We start from the raw sequence: 24,053 nt of genomic DNA, 5'->3' as shown, positions 1-24,053 counted from the left end.
TACACGTCTTTTCCAACTCCTGGTGTACTTGCCTCCCAGCTCCTGACTACTGTTTGGAGGTCTGTGCATAAGTCCAACTTTGTTTTTGCGGTTCCTCAGTTCTATTCTCACAGATTCTATATCATCTGACCCTATTTCGCTTCTTACTATTAATTTCATTTCATTTCTTACTAATAAGGCAACCCTATGCCCTCTGCCCATCTGCCTATCTTTTCAATCGGTCGTTGTCCTTCAATTAGCCCTGTAATTTACCTATTGGTCAGATCATCGAGTATAGGAGTTCGGACATCATGTTACAGATGTACATGACATTGGTGAGGCCACGTTTGGAGTACTGCCAACAGTTTTGATCACCCTGCAGTAGGAAAAATATTAGGAGAGTAGGAGGTTGAGAGGTGACCTATAGAGGTTTATAAAATCATCGGAGGTATAGATAACATGAATAGCAAAGGTTAGAGTAAGGGAGCTCAGAACTAGTGGACATCAGTTTAAGATGAGATGGAAAAGATTTAAATAGGACTTGAAGGGCAACTTTTTCACACACTGGATGATGCATATATAGAATGAACTGCCAGAGGAAGTGGTTGATGCAGATATAGTTACAACATTTAAAAGACATTTGGACAGGTACATGAATGGGAAAGGTTTAGATGGATATTGGCCAAATACAGGCAAATGGGACTAGTTTAGTTTGGGAAATCTGGTCAGCATGGATGAGTGGGGCTGAAGGGTCTGTTATCATGCTCTCATTAAGACTCTATACAATTGCAGTAAGATATCCTTATACCTATACTCAAATCCGCTTGCAGGAAAGAGCAACATAGCCTTTGCCTTCCTGATTTCCTTCTGCATTTGCAAGTTAGCTTTTAGTGACTTATGCATGACATCCATATCCCTCTGGACAGCAAAACTTCCCTATCTCTTGCCGTTTAAGTATTACACTGTAGTGCTTTCTTCACTGTAAAAATGGATAACTTCACAGTTTTCCACACTATATTCCATCTTCTATATTCTTTCCCACTCACAGCCTGTTTAAATCCTTTAAAGCTTCATATCCTCTTCTTCATAACTCTCATTTTCATCTAGTTAAATTTCATTATCAAATTTAGAAATATTGCATTAGGTCCCCACATCCAAATCATTCCTATAGATCATGGAGAGCTGTGACCCAAAAATGATCTTTTAGTTTCTCAATAGTTATAGCTTAGAATCTGAAAGTGATTTGCTTTTTGCTACTGTCTGTCTTCTGTGCCTGAACTAATTGTCAATCCATGCCAATAATAACCCTGTCCCATGTGATATAACTTTCCTTATTAACCTGAGTGGGAGCTTTTAAAAGTCCTTTTGAAATTCAAATACACCACAACCACTGATTTATCTAGTCTGCTAGTTACATCTCAAAAAAAAACTACAATTAGTAGGTCACACACGATTTCTCTTTCACCCATGTTGGTTTTACCCAATCCAACTATTGTATACTAGGTGTCTAGTTATCACATTATCACTAAATATCAAGTTATCAGGCTGCAATTCCACATTTTCTCTTTCCCTCTTTTCTTAAATAATGGGATTATGTTTGCTGAGTTCCAATTTTTCAGAATCTATAGAATTTCAGAAGATTACCAACATATTCACTACCTCTTTCAACACTTCAAATTCAGAGAATGCATCAGCTTCTGGTTGGGTGAAAATTGCCAGTTTTCACCAAAACTAATTTATTTTAGTTCTTCAATCTCGCTAGTCCTTCACCCTCTAGTATTCTGAGTGTTTTTCCTTTATATCTGAGTGCAAAATACTATATCTAAAGTGGCACGTTCACAAATTGACTCCTCAACATACTAGAAAACTAGGAGCAAATTGTTGCAGATGCTCAAATTTGTACAGGAAACAAAAAATGCTGGAGATCACAGCAGGTCAGGCAGCATCCATGGAGAGAAAGCAAGCTAACATTTTGAGTCTAGATAACTCTTCATCAGAACTGAGGTGTGGAGGGAGCAACATTTATGCAATAGTAATGGGGAAGGTTTGGAGTGCAGTGGGAAGAAGGATGTTGATAGTTCAGATTAAGTGATCGGAACAAAGGTGTATCTAACTGCCAGACCGGAAAGAACAGGCAGTCCCACTGGAGTGGCAGGAGGGGAGAGAGGACACAGTGACAGAGAATACAATTAGTAAAGCCAAAGGAAAGGGAAGGAATGGGTTCACAACGTATAGGTGTTGAACTCAATATTGAGCCCAGAAGGTTGTAAATTTCCTAGTTTGAAGATGAGATATTGCTTCTCCAATTTTTGCTGTGATTCGCTGGAGCATTGCAGCTTGCCGAGAACAGACAAGTGGGTATGCAATCAGGACACTGTGTTAAAATGACCGGTACAGGAAGGTCAGGGCCATGCTTCAGCGCAAACCAGAGGTGTTCTGCAAAGCACTCACCTAGTCTGCATTAGTTTTCTCCTCTACATTGGAGAAACCAATCTTGTATACATTATGCTGTGCAGCTGTAGTGCTGATCAGGTTTATCCAGATTAAATGTAGATCAAATTTCCCCCAATTACTGCGTAACCCTTGTTACAAGCACCTCTGATTTCCTTACTGCATTCCCACCACTGCTTGGTGGTCTATAAATAATTCCTCCTGATGTTTGCTGCCTCTTGCTGTTTCTAAATTCTAAGGAAACGGATTCTCTCTCTCCATCTTCTGACCCAAGATTCCATTTCTCTAATATGCTGATCTGGTCATTTATTAACATTGTTACCCCACCTCCTTTTCCTTATCCATCTGGAATGTTGAATGATATTGAATGTTAAGTTCCCAGCATTGGTTCCCCCCAGCCATTTCTCTGTAATCGTAATTAGATCATATCCATTTGCTTCCATTTGTGCTGTCAATTCATCTACTTTGCTGTGAATGCACTGTGCATTCAGGTACAATGTCTTTTAATTCTGTCTTTTTTATTATTTTTGCAATCTCTACCTGTATCTGCTGGTGCACTCTTAAGTTTGTAAGTTCCATCCCTTCCTGACACATTCAGACTATCAATTCCCTTATTATTACCTACTGTATTGCCTTGTCCTAACTCTTAATTTATCACATTTCCCTTCACTTGAACCCTCAACTCACCATTTAGTTTAAAGCTCTCTCTGCTGTCCTAATTATACAACTTGCCAGAACATTGGTCTCAGTACTCTTCATGTGAAATGATACTCCTGTCAGTACCCTAATAATCAAAATCCATTTCCCTCACATGAATCTTTGAGCCTTCCCATTTAACTGCCTAATCCTAGTTACTCTAATTTGCTCATAGTCCTTTGAGGTTCTGCTTTATATGTTAGACCCTGGTTATTCATACTTTGTAAGCAGAACTTCTTACCTTATGTCTGCTTATGTTGTTGGTGCCTACATGGACCATGACAGCTGGATGCTCCTCTCCCCCTACACATTCCTCTCCAGTCCAGTGCAAATGTGCCACATTCTGAGACTAGACAGGCAACATAGCCTTCTGGATGCATTTTCTCGGCTGTAGAGAACTGTGTCCCTTTATACTACACTATACCTGACTATACCATAGCCTAGTACCTGCACCACAATGCCATGGTCATTTCACTCGTCCAATCTGCAGTCCGCATCCATAAGTTTCTCACCTGTTGGCCAATTGCAAGTGTTGAGACTCCTACTACCTTCTTGTTCCCAAATCTGCTCGATTCCCAGTCACACCCCGCTGTTCCTGACTATGGATCAAATCAGATAAGCCTATCCCAAGGGATGTATCCACTTCCTTGAAGAAAGTGTCCAAGTGACTTTCCTCCTCTCAGACACATTACAATGTTTGCTACTACAGCCTCTGACTCACTGACTCTGCCATATATTGCAAACATGTTTTCCTTCGATCTACTAGGTCCCACATCCTGCAGCCATGGCACATCACCTGCTCTGTCAGCTTTATTGAATCCAATTATTGAATGATTTTATTGAGTACATTTAAGTCTTGTCTCTAGTACTGTGTACTTATATTCTTAGTTTTTCAATGAATATTCTATTTACCTTGATTAAAATTCCCTAGTTGAGATAAAAAGGAAAACTTCACCATCCAGTCTATCTTTATTACTCTTCATAAACATTACTTCTATTAGTACAGTCTTACATTTACTATAATTACTTGAATTTTTAAAAATGACAAAAATACTGACAATCAATTTCCTGTTTCCTTTTACATTCTGTTTTGATTTATCTTAGAACGCCATCAGTTTGCTCTAGAACCACGGTTTTAAATGGACTGAATTTTAGGTGTTGCTGTCTGTCTTTAGGACCCCTTCTCTCCCACTCTTCCAAGTGACACCACCTGTCTTCAGGTCCTCTTCTCTCCTGTTTTGTGATGGATCATTTTTCCTGGCCACTGGTAGAATTGTATGGCCTAGACTTTAAGGCTCCCAGCTTCAGTGTGAAATGGTAGTCATGGTGTGAGATGTAAAATTGGGCACCATGACACTGGTAAGACAAAGGAACTGCCAGTCATTTGATTGACCTACTACTTTGACAGGGGACAGGGGTTTGTCTCAAACCAATTAAAGGGCCATCGACCATGGTTTGCCCTCCACCTTTACATTCCCTCCAGCACCATAAAAATTCAATCCAGTGTATTTTTGATTTTTTTAATATCTAGCTGAAGCTTCAGTAATCTACTGAGAGTGGTCTGGCTAGTGCTAAAGTACTTAGTTGTTCATTTAAAAATCTCAGCTGAGAAGGTGTTGCTTGAAGGCCTTCCACAAAGAATTGATCATGACAAGAATGAAGAAAAGGTGGAAAGAGAATGATACTAAAGGAGTCCATAACCACAGGGGTCTTTAGGGAGCAATCTTCTTTCTTTGACTTTAGCAAGGACCAAATGTTACTGAAATCTGACACAGCCTAATGTCAGGGAAAGAACAGCATCACTCAAAACTGTCCAGGCAACTGCAGTGGATCTTAACTTCTTAGTGCATGGTTCTTGGCTCCTAACTTGTATCTCCTGGTTAGTGACAGTAAGCAATTTGCACTGCTGTGCTCCATGAGGAAAGTTATTGATCTCTTAAACAGCTTATTCCTCAAGAAGAATTCAGAAGTTTGTTTTAAATGGAAAAGGATCCTGGTGGACTTAGTGTCCAAACTATAGCCCCACCAATATTCTCAGCTTAAATGTGTTCAGTCTACAGGAAGTTTGGTATCTGATATGTTTTCCTTCCTTCAACAGAACTTCCACAGGTGTCCGGTTTCTATCGTATTCGTGCAGTGGATTACTGGGGCAAACCTGGACAGTACTCTGACCCTGTTCAATATATTGAAGGGAAAGATTAAAAACGTTGTAAAGAAAAGTTTCACTATCTGTGATGGAGGAGTAAATAAATGCATATACTTCCTCTAAATGGGTAATTTAGTTCAATATGGTCAGGGTATATTACAATCACAAGGTTTGAGGTTATCAAATTAGCTTCCATGGCTAGTGGTTGAGGTGGAAATATTGAAAATTGGACAGATAGATAAAGGAAAGTAGTTTCAATTTTGAAATAAAGGAACTTAGAAAATAGGTGCAGGAGTAGAGGTCAGGCTGACCGGTCTACTGGCTTGTCTTTACTGCCCTTCTTAAACAGTGACACCACGTTTGCCAACCTCCAGTCTTCCGGCACCTCACCTGTGATTATCGATGATACAAATATCTGAGCAAGAGGCCCAGCAATCACTTCTCTAGCTTCCCACAGAGTCCTTGGGTACACCTGATCAGGTCCTGGGGATTTATCCACTTTTAACCGTTTCAAGACATCCAGCACTTCCTCCTCTGTAATCTGGACATTTTGCAAGATGTCACCATCTATTTCCCTACAGTCTATATCGTGGCTGATCAAGCAACTTCAGTATCCTGTTCCTGCTCTCTCTCCATACCTCTTGGTCCTTTTGGCCACAAGGGCCAGGTCTGGCTCCCTCTTGAATATATTTAATGAACCGGCCCCAACAGCTCTCTGTAGTAGTGAATTCCACAGGTTCACTACTCTGAGTGAAGGTATTCTTCCTCACCTCAGTCCCAATGGCTTACCCTTTAATCTTTGGCTCTGACCCGTTATTCTGGACTTTGCTAGCATCGGAAACATTCTTCCCGTATCTAGCCTGCCCAGTCCCATTAGGATTTTATCTGTTTTTATGAGATCTCACCTTCTTCTTCTAAATTCCAGTGAGTACAAGCCCAGATGATCCAATCTTACCTTATCTGTCAGTCTTGCCACCCTGGGAATCCGTCTGGTGAATCTTTGCTGGGCTTCCTTAATAGTAAGAATATCCTTCCTCAGACTAGGAGACCAAAACTGCACACAATACACAAGGTGTGGCCTCACCAAGGCCCTGTATAACTGCAACAAGACATCCTTACTCTGATACTCAAATCCTCTCACTATGAAGAACAGCATACCATTAGCTTTCCTCACTACCTGCTGCAGCTACACGCCAGCCTTCAGCACATGTTCCACCATAACAGCCACCTTATCTGAATGGAGGCAGTTTAAAACCTACATTCTGGTTTTTGCCACCACAGTGGGTAGTCTCACATTTATCCACCCAGCATTGCATTAGACAAGTATTTGCCATTCAGCTAGCCTGTCCAAATCACCAATTCAGCAGCCTCTCAGCATCCTCCGCACAGCACACACTGTCATCCAGTTTAGTGTTGTCTGCAAATGTAAAGATATTGAAATCAATTCTTGTGGTTAAATATGATTCAAATATTTTCCCATATGGAGTGGAAAAGCAATCATGGACCAAAAAAAGCTTGTTTGTAAGTTGTAACTTCTGTGCATTTCTCTGTATGAAATAAATATATATATTTTTCCACATACACGTATGTCTTTCAGTGTAAACTTGTCTTTCAGTGTAAACTTGTCTTTCAGTGTAAACTTGTCTTTCAAAAGCCAGAACATAGAAATGGACCAAGGTCCATCTCATTCATTTATGACCAGGTAGTCACATGAAAATGGAATTACTGAATAATCATAGTAATCAATCTTAATACATTTATTTACATATTGAAAAATAACAAGAAAAATCGTCGTGATGATCAGTTTTGGGAGCCATAATCCAGAAGCCAACTTTATCTCCCAAGAATGTTATGTTTACCAGACCATGTCTCCAGTTGCCTCAAACCTTTTTTTAAAAAATGTCTAATATGAATTTGATTCAATCAAAGCTTCCACCATTTTCCTTGTGGGGAATTTTCATAGATTGACTGAACTATTGAGGCTAATTTTGACTTGGCTGATCCATTCTGTTATCTATTAGAAAGAGCTTGTTTACTTTGAAACTTTACCTTTGATTTTTCACATAAATCCAAGCGTTCCTCGTCATTATGTGCCTGTGTAACTCCATTTAACAAGAATCAACTCATAGGTTATGGAGAACTTAAGCATTATTGTAAATATATCCAGTTTCTCAAAACTTTTCATCTTGCATTTGTTAGGACAATTCACAGGATATTAAATGTAAAAGGAAAACAAGCTGTTTATACTGTATGAGTAAAGAATGCTGATTGTTAGGGATATTGACATGAAGAATGTGCCAGTTGGATGATGGTTAACAGCTAGCCCCCAAACTTTGTTTAAATTTAAACTGTGCAGGTTGGTCGAGGTACTGCCCTGAAAAATAAACTGGAGAATGGCCATCACCTGTTTGTTGCAATAGGTATGATATGTATACATGTTGCTTCTGTCTGAAAACATGGCATTTTATATTATTTTATGCAACTTATGCACATATGCATTACACTGAGTCTTTACAATCCAAAATTGGTTTTCAGAATAATTCTTAGCACACTCTGGATTGTCTAGTAAATATTATCCATTCACAAAACCATATCAGATGGTGAGCACTATGTTTTGAATTTTGCAAGTTCCTTTTGTGGCACTTTGTAGCAGTACCAAACGGCTGACAGGAAATTCTGTTAGGTATGATCTTTATTTTCATGCATTGGCATTTCTTGAAGTTGTCGTATTGATTGCAGGATGAAAGTTTCAAAAAAAGGGCTATTTTCAAAAATAAAAATTATTTATGCAAATAACGTATACCACCAATTCAGCCGTATCTTTCCAGATCCTAACAACTCTGAGTGAAAATATTTCTCATCCCCCCTCTTGATCATCTGCCAATGATTAGGAATCTAACATTCTCATTGTCCGTCTCCTGGACAAAATAGTCTTTCTTGATATTCTACTATCAAAAACTCTTATCATCTTGAAACCCTCTATTAATTCACCTTTATCCTTTTCAGTTCCAAGGAGAACAGACTTGACTTTTACTTGTAACTGAAATCTCACATCCCTAGAGTCATCCTGAAGCGTCATTATTTATTGCTATCTACTTTACCAAGGCTTTACAAAACTGATAGTGCTACCTACTCAACCAGATTCAGGATTGTTTACACAAATTAAAAGAATTAACTGATCTAAAGCTGACCTTTGGAAATTCCAATACAAATGAAATCCAAGTCTAAGAAATATCCATTCATCCTTTGCCTCTCAACTAATTTTTGTCTGTCTTTTGTGTGAATGGATCTGGAAACAAAGGTTTTTGGTTTATAGTATAGACAGATTAGACAACATTGTTATTTAATTGTCCTCTGTTAATAAATTGCTAAGTATTTTGTTTGAGATAGAAACCAGTGTCTGGAATTGATTATTCACAGAGTCTGGGATTGGTTATTCAAAAGTCTGGTTCGGAACCATAGGAGTCCACTTTGAGAGTATTTGAAGTTTTAAATTTTACTGTGTTGTGAATACAGAGATGGGAAGGCTAATTTAGTTCAGTTGTTTCTATATCATAAGGTAAAAACAAGGACTGCAGATGCTGGAAACCAGAGTCTAGATCAGAGTGGTGCTGGAAAAGCACAGCAGGTCAGGCAGCATCTGAGGAGTAGGAAAATTGATGTTTCAGGCAAAAGCCCTTCAAGAATAGAGGCAGGGTGCCTGCAGGGTGGAGAGATAAATGAGAGGGGGGTGGGAGTGGGGAGAAAGTAGCATAGAGTACAGTAGGTAAATGGGGGTGGGAATGGAGGTGATAGGTCAGAGAGGAGGGTGGGGGAAGGTAGCAAAGAGTACAACGGGGGATGGGGATGAAGGTGATAGGTCAGAGAGGAGGGTGGAGTGGATAGGTGGAAAGGAAGATAGGCAGGTAGGACAGTTCATGGGGACAGTGCTGAGCTGGAAGGTTGGAGCTGGGGTGAGGTGGGGGAAGGGGAAATGAGGAAACTGTTGAAGTCCACATTGATGCCCTGGGGTTGAAGTGTTCTGAGGCGGAAGATGAGGCGTTCTTCCTCCAGGCGTCGGGTGGTGAGGGAGTGGCGGTGGAGGAGGCCCAGGACCTGCATGACCTCGGCAGAGTGGGAGGGGGAGTTGAAATGTTGGGCCACAGGGTGGTGTGGTTAATTGGTGTGGGTGTCCCAGAGATGTTCCTTAAAACGCTCTGCTAGGAGGCGTCCAGTCTCCTCAATGTAGAGGAGACCGCATCGGGAGCAACAGATGCAATAAATGATATTGGTGGATGTGCAGATGAAACTTTGGTGGATGTGGAAGACTCCTTTGGGACCTTGGATGGAGGTGTGGGCGCAGGTTTTGCAATTTCTGCAGTGGTAGGGGAGGGTGGGTTGTAGGGGGGCGTGGACCTGACCAGGTAGTCACGGAGGAAACGGTCTTTGCGGAAGGCGGAAATGGGTGGGGAGGGAAATATATCCCTGGTGGTGGGGTCCGTTTGGAGGTAGCGGAAATGTCGGCGGATGATGTGGTTTATGCAAAGGTTGGTAGGGTGAAAGGTGAGCACCAGGGGCGTTCTGTCCTTGTTACGGTTGGAGGGGTGGGGTTTGACGGCGGAGGTGCGGGATGTGGACGAGATGCGTTGGAGGGCATCTTTAACCATGTGGGAAGGGAAATTGCGGACTGTAAAGAAGGAGGCCATCTGGTGTGTTCTGTGGTGGAACTGGTCCTCCTGGGAGCAGATCCGGCGGAGGAATTGGGAATACGGGATGGCATTTTTGCAGGAGGTAGTGTGGGAAGAGGTGTAATCCAGGTAGCTGTGGGAGTCGGTGGGTTTGTAAAAAATGTCAGTGTCAAGTCGGTCGTCATTAATGGAGATGGAGAGGTCCAGGAAGGGGAGGGAGGTGTCAGAAATAAATTTACCTGGACCAAGGTCGGGGTGGAATGTGTTGGTGAAGTTGATGAATTGCTCAACCTCCTCGCGGGAGCATGAGGTGGTGCCAATGCAGTCATCAATGTAGCGGAGGAAGAGGTGGGGAGTGGTGCCGGTGTAACTATGGAAGGTGGACTGTTCTACATAGCCAACAAAGAGACAGGCATAGCTGGGGTCCATACGGGTGCCCATGGCTACCCCTTTGGTCTGGAGGAAGTGGGAGGATTCGAAGGAGAAATTGTTAAGGGTGAGGACCAGTTCAGGTACTGTTGGGATGTCGGAAGAGGAAGAAACGGAGGGCTTGGAGTAATATGGAGTAAAAGTAGCCATAAATTTGCAGTGGGATAATTACAAAAACCTCGGAGGCACATTCTTGGGGTTTGCTGTGCATCTGCCATTAAAATTGTGGGGCTGAATCTTCTGATATTTTTGGCCAAGTATGAGTTGTGTTGAAGTTTTTGGACAGTTTTGCACCATGAGTCATAGAATCATAGAGATGTACCGCACGGAAACAGATTCCGTCCAACTTGTCCTTGCTGACCATATAGCCCAATCTAATCTAGTCCCACCTGCCAGCACCCGGCCCATATCCCTCCAAACCCTTCCTATTCATATACCCATCCAGATGCCTTTTAAATGTTGCAATTGTACCAGCCTCCACCACTTCCTCTGGCAGCTCATTCCATACATGTACCACCTTCTGCTTGAAAAAGTTGCCCCTTTGGTCCTTTTTATATCTTTCTCCTCTCACCCTAAACTTATGCTCTCCAGTTCTGGACTCCCCGACCCCAGGGAAAAGACTTTGTCTATTTATCCTATCCATGCCCCTCGTGACTTTGTAAACCTCTATAAGATCACCCCTCAGCCTCCGACATTTCAGGGAAAACAGCCCGTGCCCATTCAACCTCTCCCTATATCTCAAATCCTCCAACCCTGGCAACATCCTTGTAAATCTTTTCTGAACCCTTTCAAGTTTCATGACATCTTTCCAATAGGAAGGAGACCAGCAAAATTCCAACAGGGGCCTAACCAATGTCCTGTACAGCCGCAACATGACCTCCCAATCCCTGTACTCAATACTCTGACCAATAAATGAAAGCACACCAAACGCCTTCTTCACTATCCTATCTACCTGTGACTCCACTTTCAAGGAGCTATGAACCTGCACTCCAAGGTCTCTTTGTTTAGCAACACTCCTGAAAACCTTACCATTAAGTGTCTAAGTCCTGCTAAGATTTGCTTTCCCAAAATGCAGCACTTCGCATTCATCTAAATTAAACTTGCATCTGCCACTTCTCAACCCATTGGCCCATCTGATCAAGATCCCATTGTAATCTAAGGTAACCCTCTTCGCTATCCACTACACCTCCAATTTTGGTGTCATCTGCAAATTTACTAGCTTATACCCCTTATGCTCACTTCCAAATCATTTATATAAATGATGAAAAGTATTGGACCCAGCACCAATCCTTGTGGCACTCCACTGGTCACAGGCTTCCTGTCTGAAAAACAACCCTCCACCACCACCCTCTGTCTTCTCCCTTCAAGCCAGCTCTGTATCCAAATGGCTAGTTCTCCCTGTATTCCATGTGATCTAACCTTGCTAACCATCTCCCATGAGAAACCTTGTCGAACGTCTTACTGAAGTCCATATAGATCACATCTACTGCTCTGCCCTCATCAATCCTCTTTGTTACTTCTTCAAAGAAAACTCAAGCCATGTTGACTATCCCTAATTAGTTCTTGCCTTTCCTGTCCCTCAGGAAACATGTACATGTACATCCTGTCCCTCAGGATTCCCTCCAACGACTTGCCCACCACCGACATCAGGCTCACCGGTCTATAGTTCCCTGACATGTCCTTACCACCTTTCTTAAACAGTGGCACCACGTTTGCCAACCTCCAGTATTCCAGCACCTCACCTGTCACTATCAATGATAAAAAATATCTCAGCAAGGGGTTCTCGGGTGTACCTGATCATGTCCTGGGGATTTATCCACTTTTATGTTTTTCACGACATCCAGTACTTCCTCCTCCGTAATATGGACATTTTTCAAGATGTCACCATCTATTTTCCTATATTCTATATCTTCCATATCCTTTTCAACAGTAAATATTGATGCAAAATACTCATTTTGTATCTCCCCCATTTCCTGTAGCTCCACACAAATGTCTTGCATTGGAACCAACGACATCAGAAAGGAAAAGGTTGAGATTCTGAAGGGAGATTACAGAGAGTTAGGCAGAAATTTAAAAAGGAGGTCCTTGAGAGTAGTAACAACTTGATTACTCCCAGTGCTACGAGCTAATGAGGGCAGGAATAGGCAGATAGAGCAGATGAATACATGGCTGAGGAGCTGGTGTATGGGAGAAGGATTCACATTTTTGGATCAATAGAATCTCTTTTGGAGTAGAAATGACCTGTACAAGAAGGACGGATTGCACCTGAATTGGAAGGGGACTAATATACTGGCAGGGAAATTTGCTAGAGCTGCTCGGGAGGATTTAAACTAGTAAGGTGGGGGGTGGGACCCAGGGAGATAGTGAGGGATCTTTGAGAGGAGAAAGTGAGGTCTGCAGATGCTGGAGATCAGAGATGGAAATGTGTTGCTGGAAAAGCGCAGCAGGTCAGGCAGCATCTAGGGAACAGGAGAATCGATGTTTCGGGCATTAGCCCTTCTTCAGGATCTTTGAGAGGCCCCATTCTCTCCCTAGTTACCCTTTTGTCCTTAATATATTTGTAAAAAATCTTTGGATTCTCCTTAACTCTATTTGTCAAAACTATCTTTTTGCCCTCCTGATTTCTCTCTTAAGTACACTCCTACTGCCTTTATACTCTTCTAAGGATTCACTTGATCTATCCTGTCTCGACCATAACCACCTTATTATTCTTACATATTACTGAGATCTCCTTACCAATTTGTTTCTCAATTTCCCTCTGACTATTAGGGGGTCTATAATACAATCCCAATAAGGTGATCATCCTTTTGTTATTTCTCAGTTCCATCCAAATAACTTCCCTGGATGTATTTCTGGGAATATCCTCCCTCAGCACAGCAGTAATGCTATCCCTGATCAAAAATGCCACTCCCCTCCTCTCTTGCCTCCCTTTCTATCCTTCCTGTAGCATTTGTATCCTGGAACATGAAAAGCTGCCCGTCCTGCCCATCCCTGAGCCCATGTTTCTGTCATTGCTATGATATCCCAGTCCCATGTTCCTAACCATGCCCTGAGTTCATCTGCCTTCCCTGTTAGACCTCTTGCATTGAAATAAATGCAGTTTAATTTATCAGTGCTACCTTGTTCTCTGCTTTGTCCCTGTCTGCCCGGACTGTTTGACTCGCCTTTGTTCTCAACTGTACCAGTTTCCTCACTATCTCCCTGAGTCCCACCCCCGACCTTACTAGTTTAAATCTTCCTGAGCAGCTCTAGGAAACCTCCCTGCCAGTATATTAGTCCCTTTCCAATTTAGGTGTAATCCATCCTTCTTGTACAGATCATTTCTACCCCAACAGAGCTTCCATTGATCCAAAAATGTGAATCCTTCTCCCATACACCAGTTTCTCTGCCATGCATTCATCTGCTCTCTCCTCCTATTCCTGCCCTCACAAGTTCATAGCACTGGGAGTAATCCAGATTACTACTCTCAAGGACCTCCTTTTTAAATTCCTGCCTAACTCTCTCTAATCTCCCTTCAGAATCTCAAACTTTTCCCTTTCCATGTTGTTGGTTCCAATGTGGACAATGTCCTCCTGCTGCCCCCTCTCCCCCGTGAGAACATTCTGCACCCTCTCTGAGATATCCTTGATCCTGGCGCCAGGGAAGCAATGTACCATTCTGCTTTTTTGCTGCTGGCCACAGAAACATCTGTCTGTACCTCGGACTAGAGAATCCCCTCACACAATCTATCTCTTGCCAAACACATTTTCTCACTGTGTCTTAACCAATTCAGCCCATTAACTACTTGCCCCACCACTTAGTGCGCTTCACGTCCAATCCCATCCTACCAGGCACCATTCCCAGAGCAGGGGAAGGGCTTATGCCCGAAACGTCGATTCTCCTGCTCCTTGGATGCTGCCTGACCTGCTGCGCTTTTCCAGCAACACATTTTCAGCACTATTCCCAGAGCAATGCACCATTGAATAGATAACTGTCAAAATACCAGCATCTCTTGTGCTTGTGCCATTTTCAAAAACCCCTTATACACTCAGACAAGAACTGCCAGCATGGAACTGCATAATTCTAGAAATTTGCTCCAGAGAAAGAAGGAAAAAATTGACACTCCCGCTACGTGGGTAGGGACAAATGCAAAATGTCAATGCAATACAGCACAAAAATGGAAGCTGTGAGCATCTGGTTCAGAATTGGTGAGCGTGCTCAGAGATATTGATACCACATGCCCAACATGGAAGCAAGTAGCAAGTTGAATTCATCAGGCACTCACGCAGATTTCCATGGTATGTTTTCTCAGTCATAACGTCTGTTTGGCATATTTGTTAAAATAGGAAGCTGAATATTAAACAAGCTGGCTTCCCTCTTAATTGGCAACTCACCTACCTAGTGAGAAACTCATCTCGCTATTTGCAACAAGCATAAATGTTGAAATGAGATACTGGCAAAGTCAAAATTGGCCATAGAGAATTCTCAACCGATTCTGTCACAATGTTTTCCATTGTCAAAGTTGCTCAGACCCCTTTAAGATTCTAACTGTGGTGGGCAATCAGAAGTACCCCTACAGTAGTTCAACCCCACTGTATATTGCTAAGGGCAGAATCCTTATATTAAGATGGTCTTTATTTTTGTTGCATTTGTTGATAAAAGACTCAGTTATGTCTATTTCTGGATAAACACATTGCATAACAACAGAATTCTTATTTTCTTCTCTATTATTTCAGAGCAAATGCTCTTTAAATTTCATTAGAGTGTTTGCGACAAAATGGTCACATTTATGATACATTTCAGAATGAAAACTTCGTCCAAGGCCCAAGCATTATGTCTACAATTAAAAAGTACAAAAAGAATTTTGATTTGTGATAGCCAACTACTTTTGACCAGGATATTTCCTAGGATATTTAAGTTATTTTCAACTGTAGATATAATCTCTCTTTATAATTCCATTTTGTAATGTAAGTGTTCTGTCTTCAGAAAAGCTGTTTTTCTCATTAGACTTCAAGGGCAGGCACCTAAAATAAAAATGAATTAGTGAGAAATGAAATAAGGTCATCAGGTATTTGGTTAAATTTAAAAAACTCTATTACTTTCTAAAATAATCCCATTAATTTGTGTAGCTCTAATCTCAGCCTCCACCAGTGACTATACTGGAGTGCTTGAGGTCAAGGGAAGATTCCTTCACTTAAGTACCATTCACCGGCACTGACGCCTCAATAGGTATAACCCAGACACCCTATCAGAGCAAGAGCTAAATACTACACTATTGAGCAGCCACTTGTAATCACTTTAAAATCTCAATATCGATTAAGTTAAATGGGCACTTGGGTATATTTTTCTTTAGTCAAGATTAGAGTGTGCTGGAAAAGCACAGCAGGTCAGACAGCATCCGAGGAGCAGGAAAATTGACAATTCGGCCAAAAGCCCTTCATCAAGAATGAGGCAAGGAGATTCCGGGGTGGAGAGAGGTGGGGCTGGGAAGAAGGCAGCTAAGAGTACAAGGCATTGAGAGGTGGGGGTAAAGGTGAGACTCATGGAAGTCCTTATAGAGAGAGGAGGAGAACTTCTTTAAGGTGGGCATCCTTGCAAGAGGATTCACAGTAAGGCTAAAGTGATGACTGCAGATGCTGGATATCAGAGTCAAGATTAGCACAGCAGGACAGGCAGCATCCAAGGAGCAGGAAAATTGACGTTTTGGGCAAAAGCCTCTACAAGGATTTCAGTGAGTCTCATCTTCATCCTCACCTTCATCCACCTATTGTACTCTTAGCTACCTTCCACCCCAGCCCCACCCCTTCACATTTACCTCTCCACCCCGGAGGCTCCCTGCCTCTATTCCTGATTAAGGGCTTTCGGGTTCTCCTTTATTCTATTTGCTAAAGACTTCTCGTGTCCTCTCTTTGCTCTTCTTAACTCTCTCTTTAAATCCTTCCTAGCTGATCTGTAACTCTCCATCACTTCATCTGAACCATCTTGTCTCATGAACAATTAAGCCTGCTTCTTCTTTGTAACAAGAGATGCAATTTCTGTAGTAAACCACGGTTCCCTTACCTTATCACTTCCTCCCTGCCTGACAGGGACATACCTATCAAGGACACGCAATATCTGTTCGATAAACCAGCTCCACATTTCCATTGTCTGCATCCCCTGCATTTTGCTACCCTATTCTATACATTCTAATTCTTGCCTAACCGCATTATAATTGCCCTTGCCCCATCGATAACTCTTGACCTGTGGCACGTACCCATCCCTTTCTGTCGCTAAACTAAATGAATTATGGTCACTCTCTCCAAAGTGCTCACCTACAACTAAATCACACACCTGGCCTGGTTCATTACCGAGCACCAGATCCAGTGTGGCCTCCCCTCTTGTCGGCCCTTCAACATACTGTGTGAGGAAACCCTCCTGTACACACAGTGTGAACACACACAGTGTGAGGATACCCTCCTGTACACACACTGTGTGAGGATACCCTCCTGTACACACACTGTGTGAGGAAACCCTCCTGTACACACACAGTGTGAGGAAACTTTCCTGTACACACACAGTGTGAGGATACCCTCCTGTACACACACTGTGTGAGGATACCCTCCTGTACACACACTGTGTGAGGAAACCCTCCTGTACACACACTGTGAGAGGAAACCCTCCTGTACACACACAGTGTGAGGATACCCTCCTGTACACACACAGTGTGAGGAAACTTTCCTGTACACACACTGTGTGAGGAAACCCTCCTGTATACACACTGTGTGAGGAAACCCTCCTGTATACACACTGTGTGAGGAAACCCTCCTGTATACACACTGTGAGAGGAAACCCTCCTGTACACACACTGTGAGGAAACCCTCCTGTACACACACACTGTGAGGAAACTTTCCTGTACACACACAGTGTGAGGAAACTTTCCTGTACACACACACTGAGAGGATACCCTCCTGTACACACACTGTGTGAGGATACCCTCCTGTACACACACTGTGTGAGGATACCCTCCTGTACACACACACTGTGAGGATACCCTCCTGTACACACACAGTGTGAGGATACCCTCCTGTACACACACTGTGTGAGGAAACTTTCCTGTACACACACACTGTGTGAGGATACCCTCCTGTACACACACTGTGTGAGGATACCCTCCTGTACACACACTGTGTGAGGAAACTTTCCTGTACACACACACTGTGAGGAAACCCTCCTGTACACACACACTGTGAGGAAACTTTCCTGTACACACACAGTGTGAGGAAACTTTCCTGTACACACACACTGAGAGGATACCCTCCTGTACACACACTGTGTGAGGATACCCTCCTGTACACACACTGTGTGAGGATACCCTCCTGTACACACACACTGTGAGGATACCCTCCTGTACACACACAGTGTGAGGATACCCTCCTGTACACACACTGTGTGAGGAAACTTTCCTGTACACACACACTGTGTGAGGATACCCTCCTGTACACACACTGTGTGAGGAAACTTTCCTGTACACATTGGACAGATGTTCTGCCTCAACAGATCCTCGAGGAACTTGCAATGAAATCCTTGGATCTGTTGCTAATTAACATTCCGATCTTGCAACACAGGAGATTCACCAGAATCATGGGTCATTGTTAATTCTCAGTATGTCTTATAAAAGAATTCTGAAGAATCTAAATGGGCATTAGTTGCTTACTTGAGGGCCTCAATTGTCATCTTGGTTAGAAGGCATTCTCGGAGCCTTCCTGAGGAGACATCTAGACCCAAAACATTAGCTTGCTTTCTCTCCACAGATGTTGCCTGACCCACTGTGATCTCCATCATTTTGTTGTTTCCCTCCAGTCCTGCCCCTGGTAACAGAGTAACATGCTCCAACTGGACCTCCTCTGCTCGGCTTGTACTTTTTCTTTTGTTTCTCTCTTCGGTTTTTCTCCCCCTTTCCGCATGAGGGGGATGGAGGAACTGGTGAGGCCCAGAGGTGAATCCTGGAGCAATGCAGGGGGAAAGCAGTCCCAGTGCACGGCGGGAAAGCAGTCCCAGTGCACGGGGGGAGAAGCAGTCCCAGTGCACGGGGGGGGGAAGCAGTCCCAGTGCACGGGGGGGGGGATAGCAGTCCCAGAGCACGGGGGGGGGATAGCAATCCCAGAGCATGGGGGGGATAGCAGTCACAGAGCACGGGGGGGAAATAGCAGTCCCAGTGCACGGGGGGAAAGCAGTCCCAGTGCATGGGGGGGGGTATAGCAGTCCCAGTGCACGGGGGGAAGCAGTCCTAGTGCACGGGGGGGGGGGATAGCAGTCCCAGTGCATGGGGGGGAAAACAGTCCCAGTGCACGGGGGGGAAAGCAGTCCCAGTGCAGGGGGGGAAAGCAGTCCCAGTGCATGGGGGGGGGGGGGGGAAACAGTTCCAGTGCATGGGGGGGGGAAGCAGTCCCAGAGCACGGGGGAGGGGATAGCAGTCCTAGAGCATGGTGGGGGGGGGGGGGAGAGTAGCAGTCCCAGAGCATGGGGAGGGAAAGCAGTCCCAGAGCACGGGGGGGGGGAATACCAGTCCCAGAGCCTGGGGGTGGGGGGATACCAGTCCCAGAGCACGGGGGGTGGGGGGGGAATACCAGTCCCAGAGCACGGGGGGTGGGGGGGAATAGCAGTCCCAGAGCACGGGGGGGGGGGGGGAAGCAGTCCCGGAGCACGGGGGGGAATAGCAGTCCCGGAGCACGGGGGCGGGGGAGAAACAGTCCCAGAGCATGGGGGATGGGGGGGTGGAAGCAGTCCCAGAGCACGGTGGGGGGGGGGGGAAGCTGTCCCAGAGCAGGGGGGGGGGGGGGGGGGGAAGCTGTCCCAGAGCAGGGGGAGGGGGGGGAAAGCTGTCCCAGAGCAGGGGGAGGGGGGGGATAGCTGTCCCAGAGCATTGGGGAGGGGAGAGAAAAACAGTCCCAGAGCAGGGTCCGGCACAGGGAAAGTAGTCCAGGGCAGCAGCAAGCAGTCCTGGAGCAGCGACCAGTGTGGGGGAAGCATTCCCTGAGTAACAGGCAGCACGGGGAAGCAAAGGCCCCTGACTCTGGAGCAGCTGCGAGCCCCTGTGGAGCGGACTGGAGGTTTGTATTGGAACAGGCACAGTTGTTGGACTGGGTCTGGCAAGGGCGGTCTGACCACGTATAGAAGCCCCTGTGCTGAGCTGTTGCAATGTCATGTGTATTTGAATCTTTTTTCTCTGCCTGTAATGCCAATCCCATTTTTCTTTAAACACTGTAAAGTAATACAACCATGTTTCTTTTTATTCCTCTTTTGTAGCTTAAGATTTGTACCTAGGTACCTGTACCTAAGATGGCACCAGAAAGAGAACTTTTCACTGTACTCCTGTACTTTTGTACTTGAGCACACATGACAAGAAAGGATATTCTATTCTATCCTGGAGTTGTTTGGGGTAGAGGAGGGAAGGCAATAAATCCTCACTCGACACACTGCTGCCCAATTAAATCCCTGCCCCCTACATCCACACTGAGCTCTGGAGAGAGCATCATTAGTTCAGTAATTATCCGAATTGTGACAGTTGTTATGTTGAGGATGGGTGGTAATTTAGTGAAATGTTATTCTTTGAGCTGATTTCTGATTATTCCGGAGGTTAGGAATGCTGGTGGTCAACTCTGCAACTGCTCTCATTTTACATCCTCCGATATCTTCTCCATTGCATTTCTTATTGCCCAGATATTGAAAACATCATGGAGAGTTCAGTACATAATCATAATCTAGCCAGCCATTAAGCAATGTACTCCTCTTGAACAGTCCCAAGCTCAGAGGTATTGCTTGAGTGCGCTAATTGTACAATTACATTTCTGGCATTACTTAGTACCTTCTTTTGGCCCAGATGAGTAACTATCCTGGGAAAGGGAAAGTGCTTATTTCCCAGTAGTTGGCATGTAAGGTGTTAGTTTTATAGGTACAAAAACAGTATAAAGGACTGGTGCAGGGAAGGATGATGGAGGAAAAAACCTTTTTTGCCCACAAGTAGTTAGGGAATGGAGGCAGGTTTGTTTAGGCACTCAAGAGGATGTTGGATGATGATGATTTGGATTGTAGAGAAAACTGTTCCATAGTATTACTGGAGAATCTTTGTCTCAACTTGTAAGGTAAGTTTATTCTGAATTCAGTCAAGTGTAGCTGAAGCCTCAAATCATGAAAATGTCATCTGACAAGTACTGATTTCTTATCTTAGTGCATCATTTAAATAGTACTGATGTGAGTCCTGATACTCTCCATCCATACATGATGCATCTCAAACACAAGTAAAGCAACAATGGATTTCATGGCTCCTTTTTCTAAGCTCAATCATTAAGAATAGGTTACTTCCTTCCAAAAGGAGAATGGATATTGAGTTTTTGTTGGTTGTTAACAAATTTTAATATTACTCACCAGATTGCAGCACTGGTTCAAACTGTCCCGAGAGACAAATCTCTTCTTGTTTCCGACGTACAATGCGCTGGATGTTTGGTGGAAGACCAAGTGGGCTGCGGGAGAAGACGATAGCATAACCATCATCGCAGGTTCCATCAGCCTTCTGTCTACGGCAAGCATAGGTAATAGCATAGTTATCGTAGTCAGTGTCAATAACCCAGTAGTGATCACCTAGAAAACGGAATCAAACATTATTCAGTAGCTGATAATTTCACATTGATTGTCACTGCTTGCAGCTGATACAAAGCAAGTCTAATTATGAGTCTGGAGGTCTGTTAAAAGTTAAAAACTTGAATGTTAATTCAAAGTTAGAGTAAAACTTCAATTTCACCTTTCATATCTTATGGCACCACCTCACAACTATATTGAGAGGACTATATATTATATATACACACACACATACGCACATATATACATACTATACGATATATAAACATTCATTCACAGGATGTGGGCATTGCTGGCTAGGCCAGCATTTACAGCCCATCCCAGTTAAGAGTCAACCACATTGCTGTGGGTCTGGAGTCACATGTAGGTGTGACCAGGTAAGGATGGTAGTTTCCTTCCCTAAAGGATATTAGTGAACCAGATTGGTTTCTCCAACAATGAATCAATAATCTCTACTTCCCGATTTTTATTGGACTCAAATTCCACTGTTTGCCATGTTGAGAATCAAACCTGGGTACCCAGAACATTAGCTGGCTCTCTGGATTAGTTGGCTACAAGAGGAGGCCACACTAAACCTCAGTGGTATCTACCAAAACACTTGGGCTCTTCCCACAAAGTTTAGCCAACTATGAGATGCCACAGAGGCTCAGAAAGGGTAGATAACATAAGAAAAAGAGCAGGAATAAGCCAATCAGTTCCTCAGCTTGTTGTACCATTCTATAAAATCATAAATGATCTTTCCAAAGGCCTCAACTTCTCTTTGTTCCAGCTCCTCATAGCTCTCAACTTTTGGATCTTACAAAATCTATCCAGCTCTTCTTTAAATGCTTTCTGCTTTCTCTGGGTACCTGGGTAGAATTTCCAGGTATTCACTACACGATGAGAAAAGTTTTAGTTTTAAATGTGTGCCCCTTTACTTTGTAACAATGCCCCTTAGTTTGAAATTCCCCAACCAGTGGAAACATTTCTTCAACATCTACCTTGTCAAGCCCCCTCATTCTCCTAAACGCTAATGAATACAGGCCGGACCTGTTTAACTGTTCTTGATAATTCAAATTCTTCATCTCAGGAATCAGCCGAGTGAATTTCTTTTCAGCTGCCTCCAATGTAAATACATTTTATCTGAAAAGCAGGAGCCAAACTGTACATAGATCTCCCGGTTTGGCTTCACCAACATCCTGCAGTTGTAACAGACTTCCCTGTTTATGAACTGTCATCAACCTTGACATTCTGGCCTCATTCCTAAGAGATCTCATTCTCACTGGAAGCAAAAGGGGGCAGACTGTAATTCACAGACAAAGGAAGCCCAATCTCAACAGGGCTATTTGAACTCTGTATTGCACTCAAATTGACAGCATTTTCATTGTAGCAAGGACCTTAACCCACAGTGGGAATTTATTCCATCAGCCATTAAAAAGTAAGAACAGCTTATCTATGACAGTGGGAATGTAAAACAAATCATTTCTAGCAGTCAAATAGCTCTTTATTCACATTGCCCCAAGGCTCATTATTATGCCATAGTTAACGCTTAAGGTAAAAACAATGACTGCAGATGCTGGAAACCAGATTCTGAAACAATGTTGCTGGAAGAGCACAGCAGTTCAGGCAGCATCGAGGAGCTTCAGCAAAATCAACGTTTCGGGCAAAAGCCCTTCATCAGGAAATGCTTGCCTACTGCCTGGAGCCATCATTATCTCAGTAGAGGCTCCTAAATTCACAGTTTCATCGACAATTCACGGTGGCACGGTGGCACAGTGGTTAGCACTGCTGCCTCACAGCGCCAGAGACCTGGGTTCAATTCCCGCCTCAGGCGACTGACTGTGTGGAGTTTGCACGTTCTCCCCGTGTCTGCATGGGTTTCCTCCGGGTGCTCCGGTTTCCTCCCACGGTCCAAAGATGTGCAGGTCAGGTGAATTGGCCATGCTAAATTGCCCGTAGTGTTAGGTAAGGGGTAAATGTAGGGGTATGGGTGGGTTGCGCTTCGGCGGGGCGGTGTGGACTTGTTGGGCCGAAGGGCCTGTTTCCACACTGTAAGTAATCTAATCTAAATGATTACAGTTTAGCCACCCTTCATGTGGGTTATGAATGCAAGTCAATTTGTTTTTCATAAGTGACTGAATATATGAAGAAATTTAAATGTTTGGATGGGCTTTCATGATTTTTTTTAATATAGTGAAGGTTGTAATAGATAGCCAAAAGTTTATTTCATCTCAGCATGACTCCTGAGGGGTACCCATAGCAGACACTGGATTAGTTGTCATTGAGATATACGGTCATATATTGAGATATACGGTCATACGGTGGGTTGGCATAAGGGGCTATTGGTGGTGGGTGGGCATGAGTTAACATAGATGGGCCATGAGGACTGGGTGGAGTGTGACACTATATGATGAATGACGTCTGGAAGTCCTAAAAAAATTAGCAGATAACTGGGGCAAAGTCCCAGAGAACCAAGGTAGACCTTTTAAAGAGCTTGGAGAAAGTGAGGACTGCAGATGCTGGAGATCAGAGCTGAAAAATGTGTTGCTGGAAAAGCGCAGCAGGTCGGGCAGCATCAAAGGGGCAGGAGAATTGACATTTCAGGCTTATGCCCGAAACATCAATTCTCCTGCTCCTTTGATGTTGCCTGACCTGCTGCGCTTTTCCAGCAACACATTTTTCAGCTTTTAAAGAGCTTGCCTTGGCACTCGACCATCTCCATGGATGCCTCTGATTTTCCTCAAAGGTGATGGGCCTTTTTATTAAAATTGAAAAGGCTCCATGTCAATTTTTGGAATCAATGACATTTCTTAGTATAAGAGTCCACTGCAAAGCCAAAAACATGACAAAGACCAGATTGAAGATTCCCACCATTCAGGAACATTTATTTTGAAATTGGTGTACACAAAGCTAGAACATTTTCTCACTTTAGCCATTTGCCTTGGAGCAGAAATCTAGGCCAAACCTGATTTCCAAAAGGTATGTAATTTGTGAATTCATAACTTTTTTAAATTGATAAATTCTAAATGAGACATGAAACCAAGGCATTGATGAATTCTAATGTGAATCTATTTGTTTAAAAGCCATGATTTGTATCTGTGCCATACAATTGC

General features: G+C 43.5%; 2 protein-coding genes across 4 annotated transcripts in view; one reads left to right on the top strand and one right to left on the bottom strand.

The window, feature by feature from the left end:
- The window catches only part of idua (alpha-L-iduronidase), a 268,795-nt gene extending 260,891 nt beyond the window's left edge, over positions 1–7,904 (top strand). For both annotated transcript variants that reach the window (XM_087980124.1, XM_087980123.1), the window contains one exon: positions 5,225–7,904. In XM_087980124.1, coding sequence (XP_087836250.1) covers positions 5,225–5,328 — 104 coding nt within the window. In that variant the 3' untranslated portion in view covers positions 5,329–7,904. The remainder of the gene's footprint in view (positions 1–5,224) is intronic.
- Positions 7,015–24,053, bottom strand: part of LOC122539242 (purpurin-like) — a 46,208-nt gene continuing 29,169 nt past the window's right edge. For both annotated transcript variants that reach the window (XM_087980128.1, XM_087980126.1), the window contains exons 5-6: positions 20,752–20,964; positions 7,015–15,371 (exon numbers count right to left, since the gene is read on the bottom strand). In XM_087980128.1, coding sequence (XP_087836254.1) covers positions 15,358–15,371; positions 20,752–20,964 — 227 coding nt within the window. In that variant the 3' untranslated portion in view covers positions 7,015–15,357. The remainder of the gene's footprint in view (positions 15,372–20,751; positions 20,965–24,053) is intronic.

Source organism: Chiloscyllium plagiosum, unplaced genomic scaffold (assembly GCF_037043375.1).
Source record: "Chiloscyllium plagiosum isolate Xiang-an unplaced genomic scaffold, Cpla_swu_hap1 HiC_scaffold_36, whole genome shotgun sequence".
Classification (NCBI taxonomy): domain Eukaryota; kingdom Metazoa; phylum Chordata; class Chondrichthyes; order Orectolobiformes; family Hemiscylliidae; genus Chiloscyllium; species Chiloscyllium plagiosum.
Note: the sequence above shows the minus strand (reverse complement) of the source record. Positions and strands in the feature narration are given on the sequence as shown.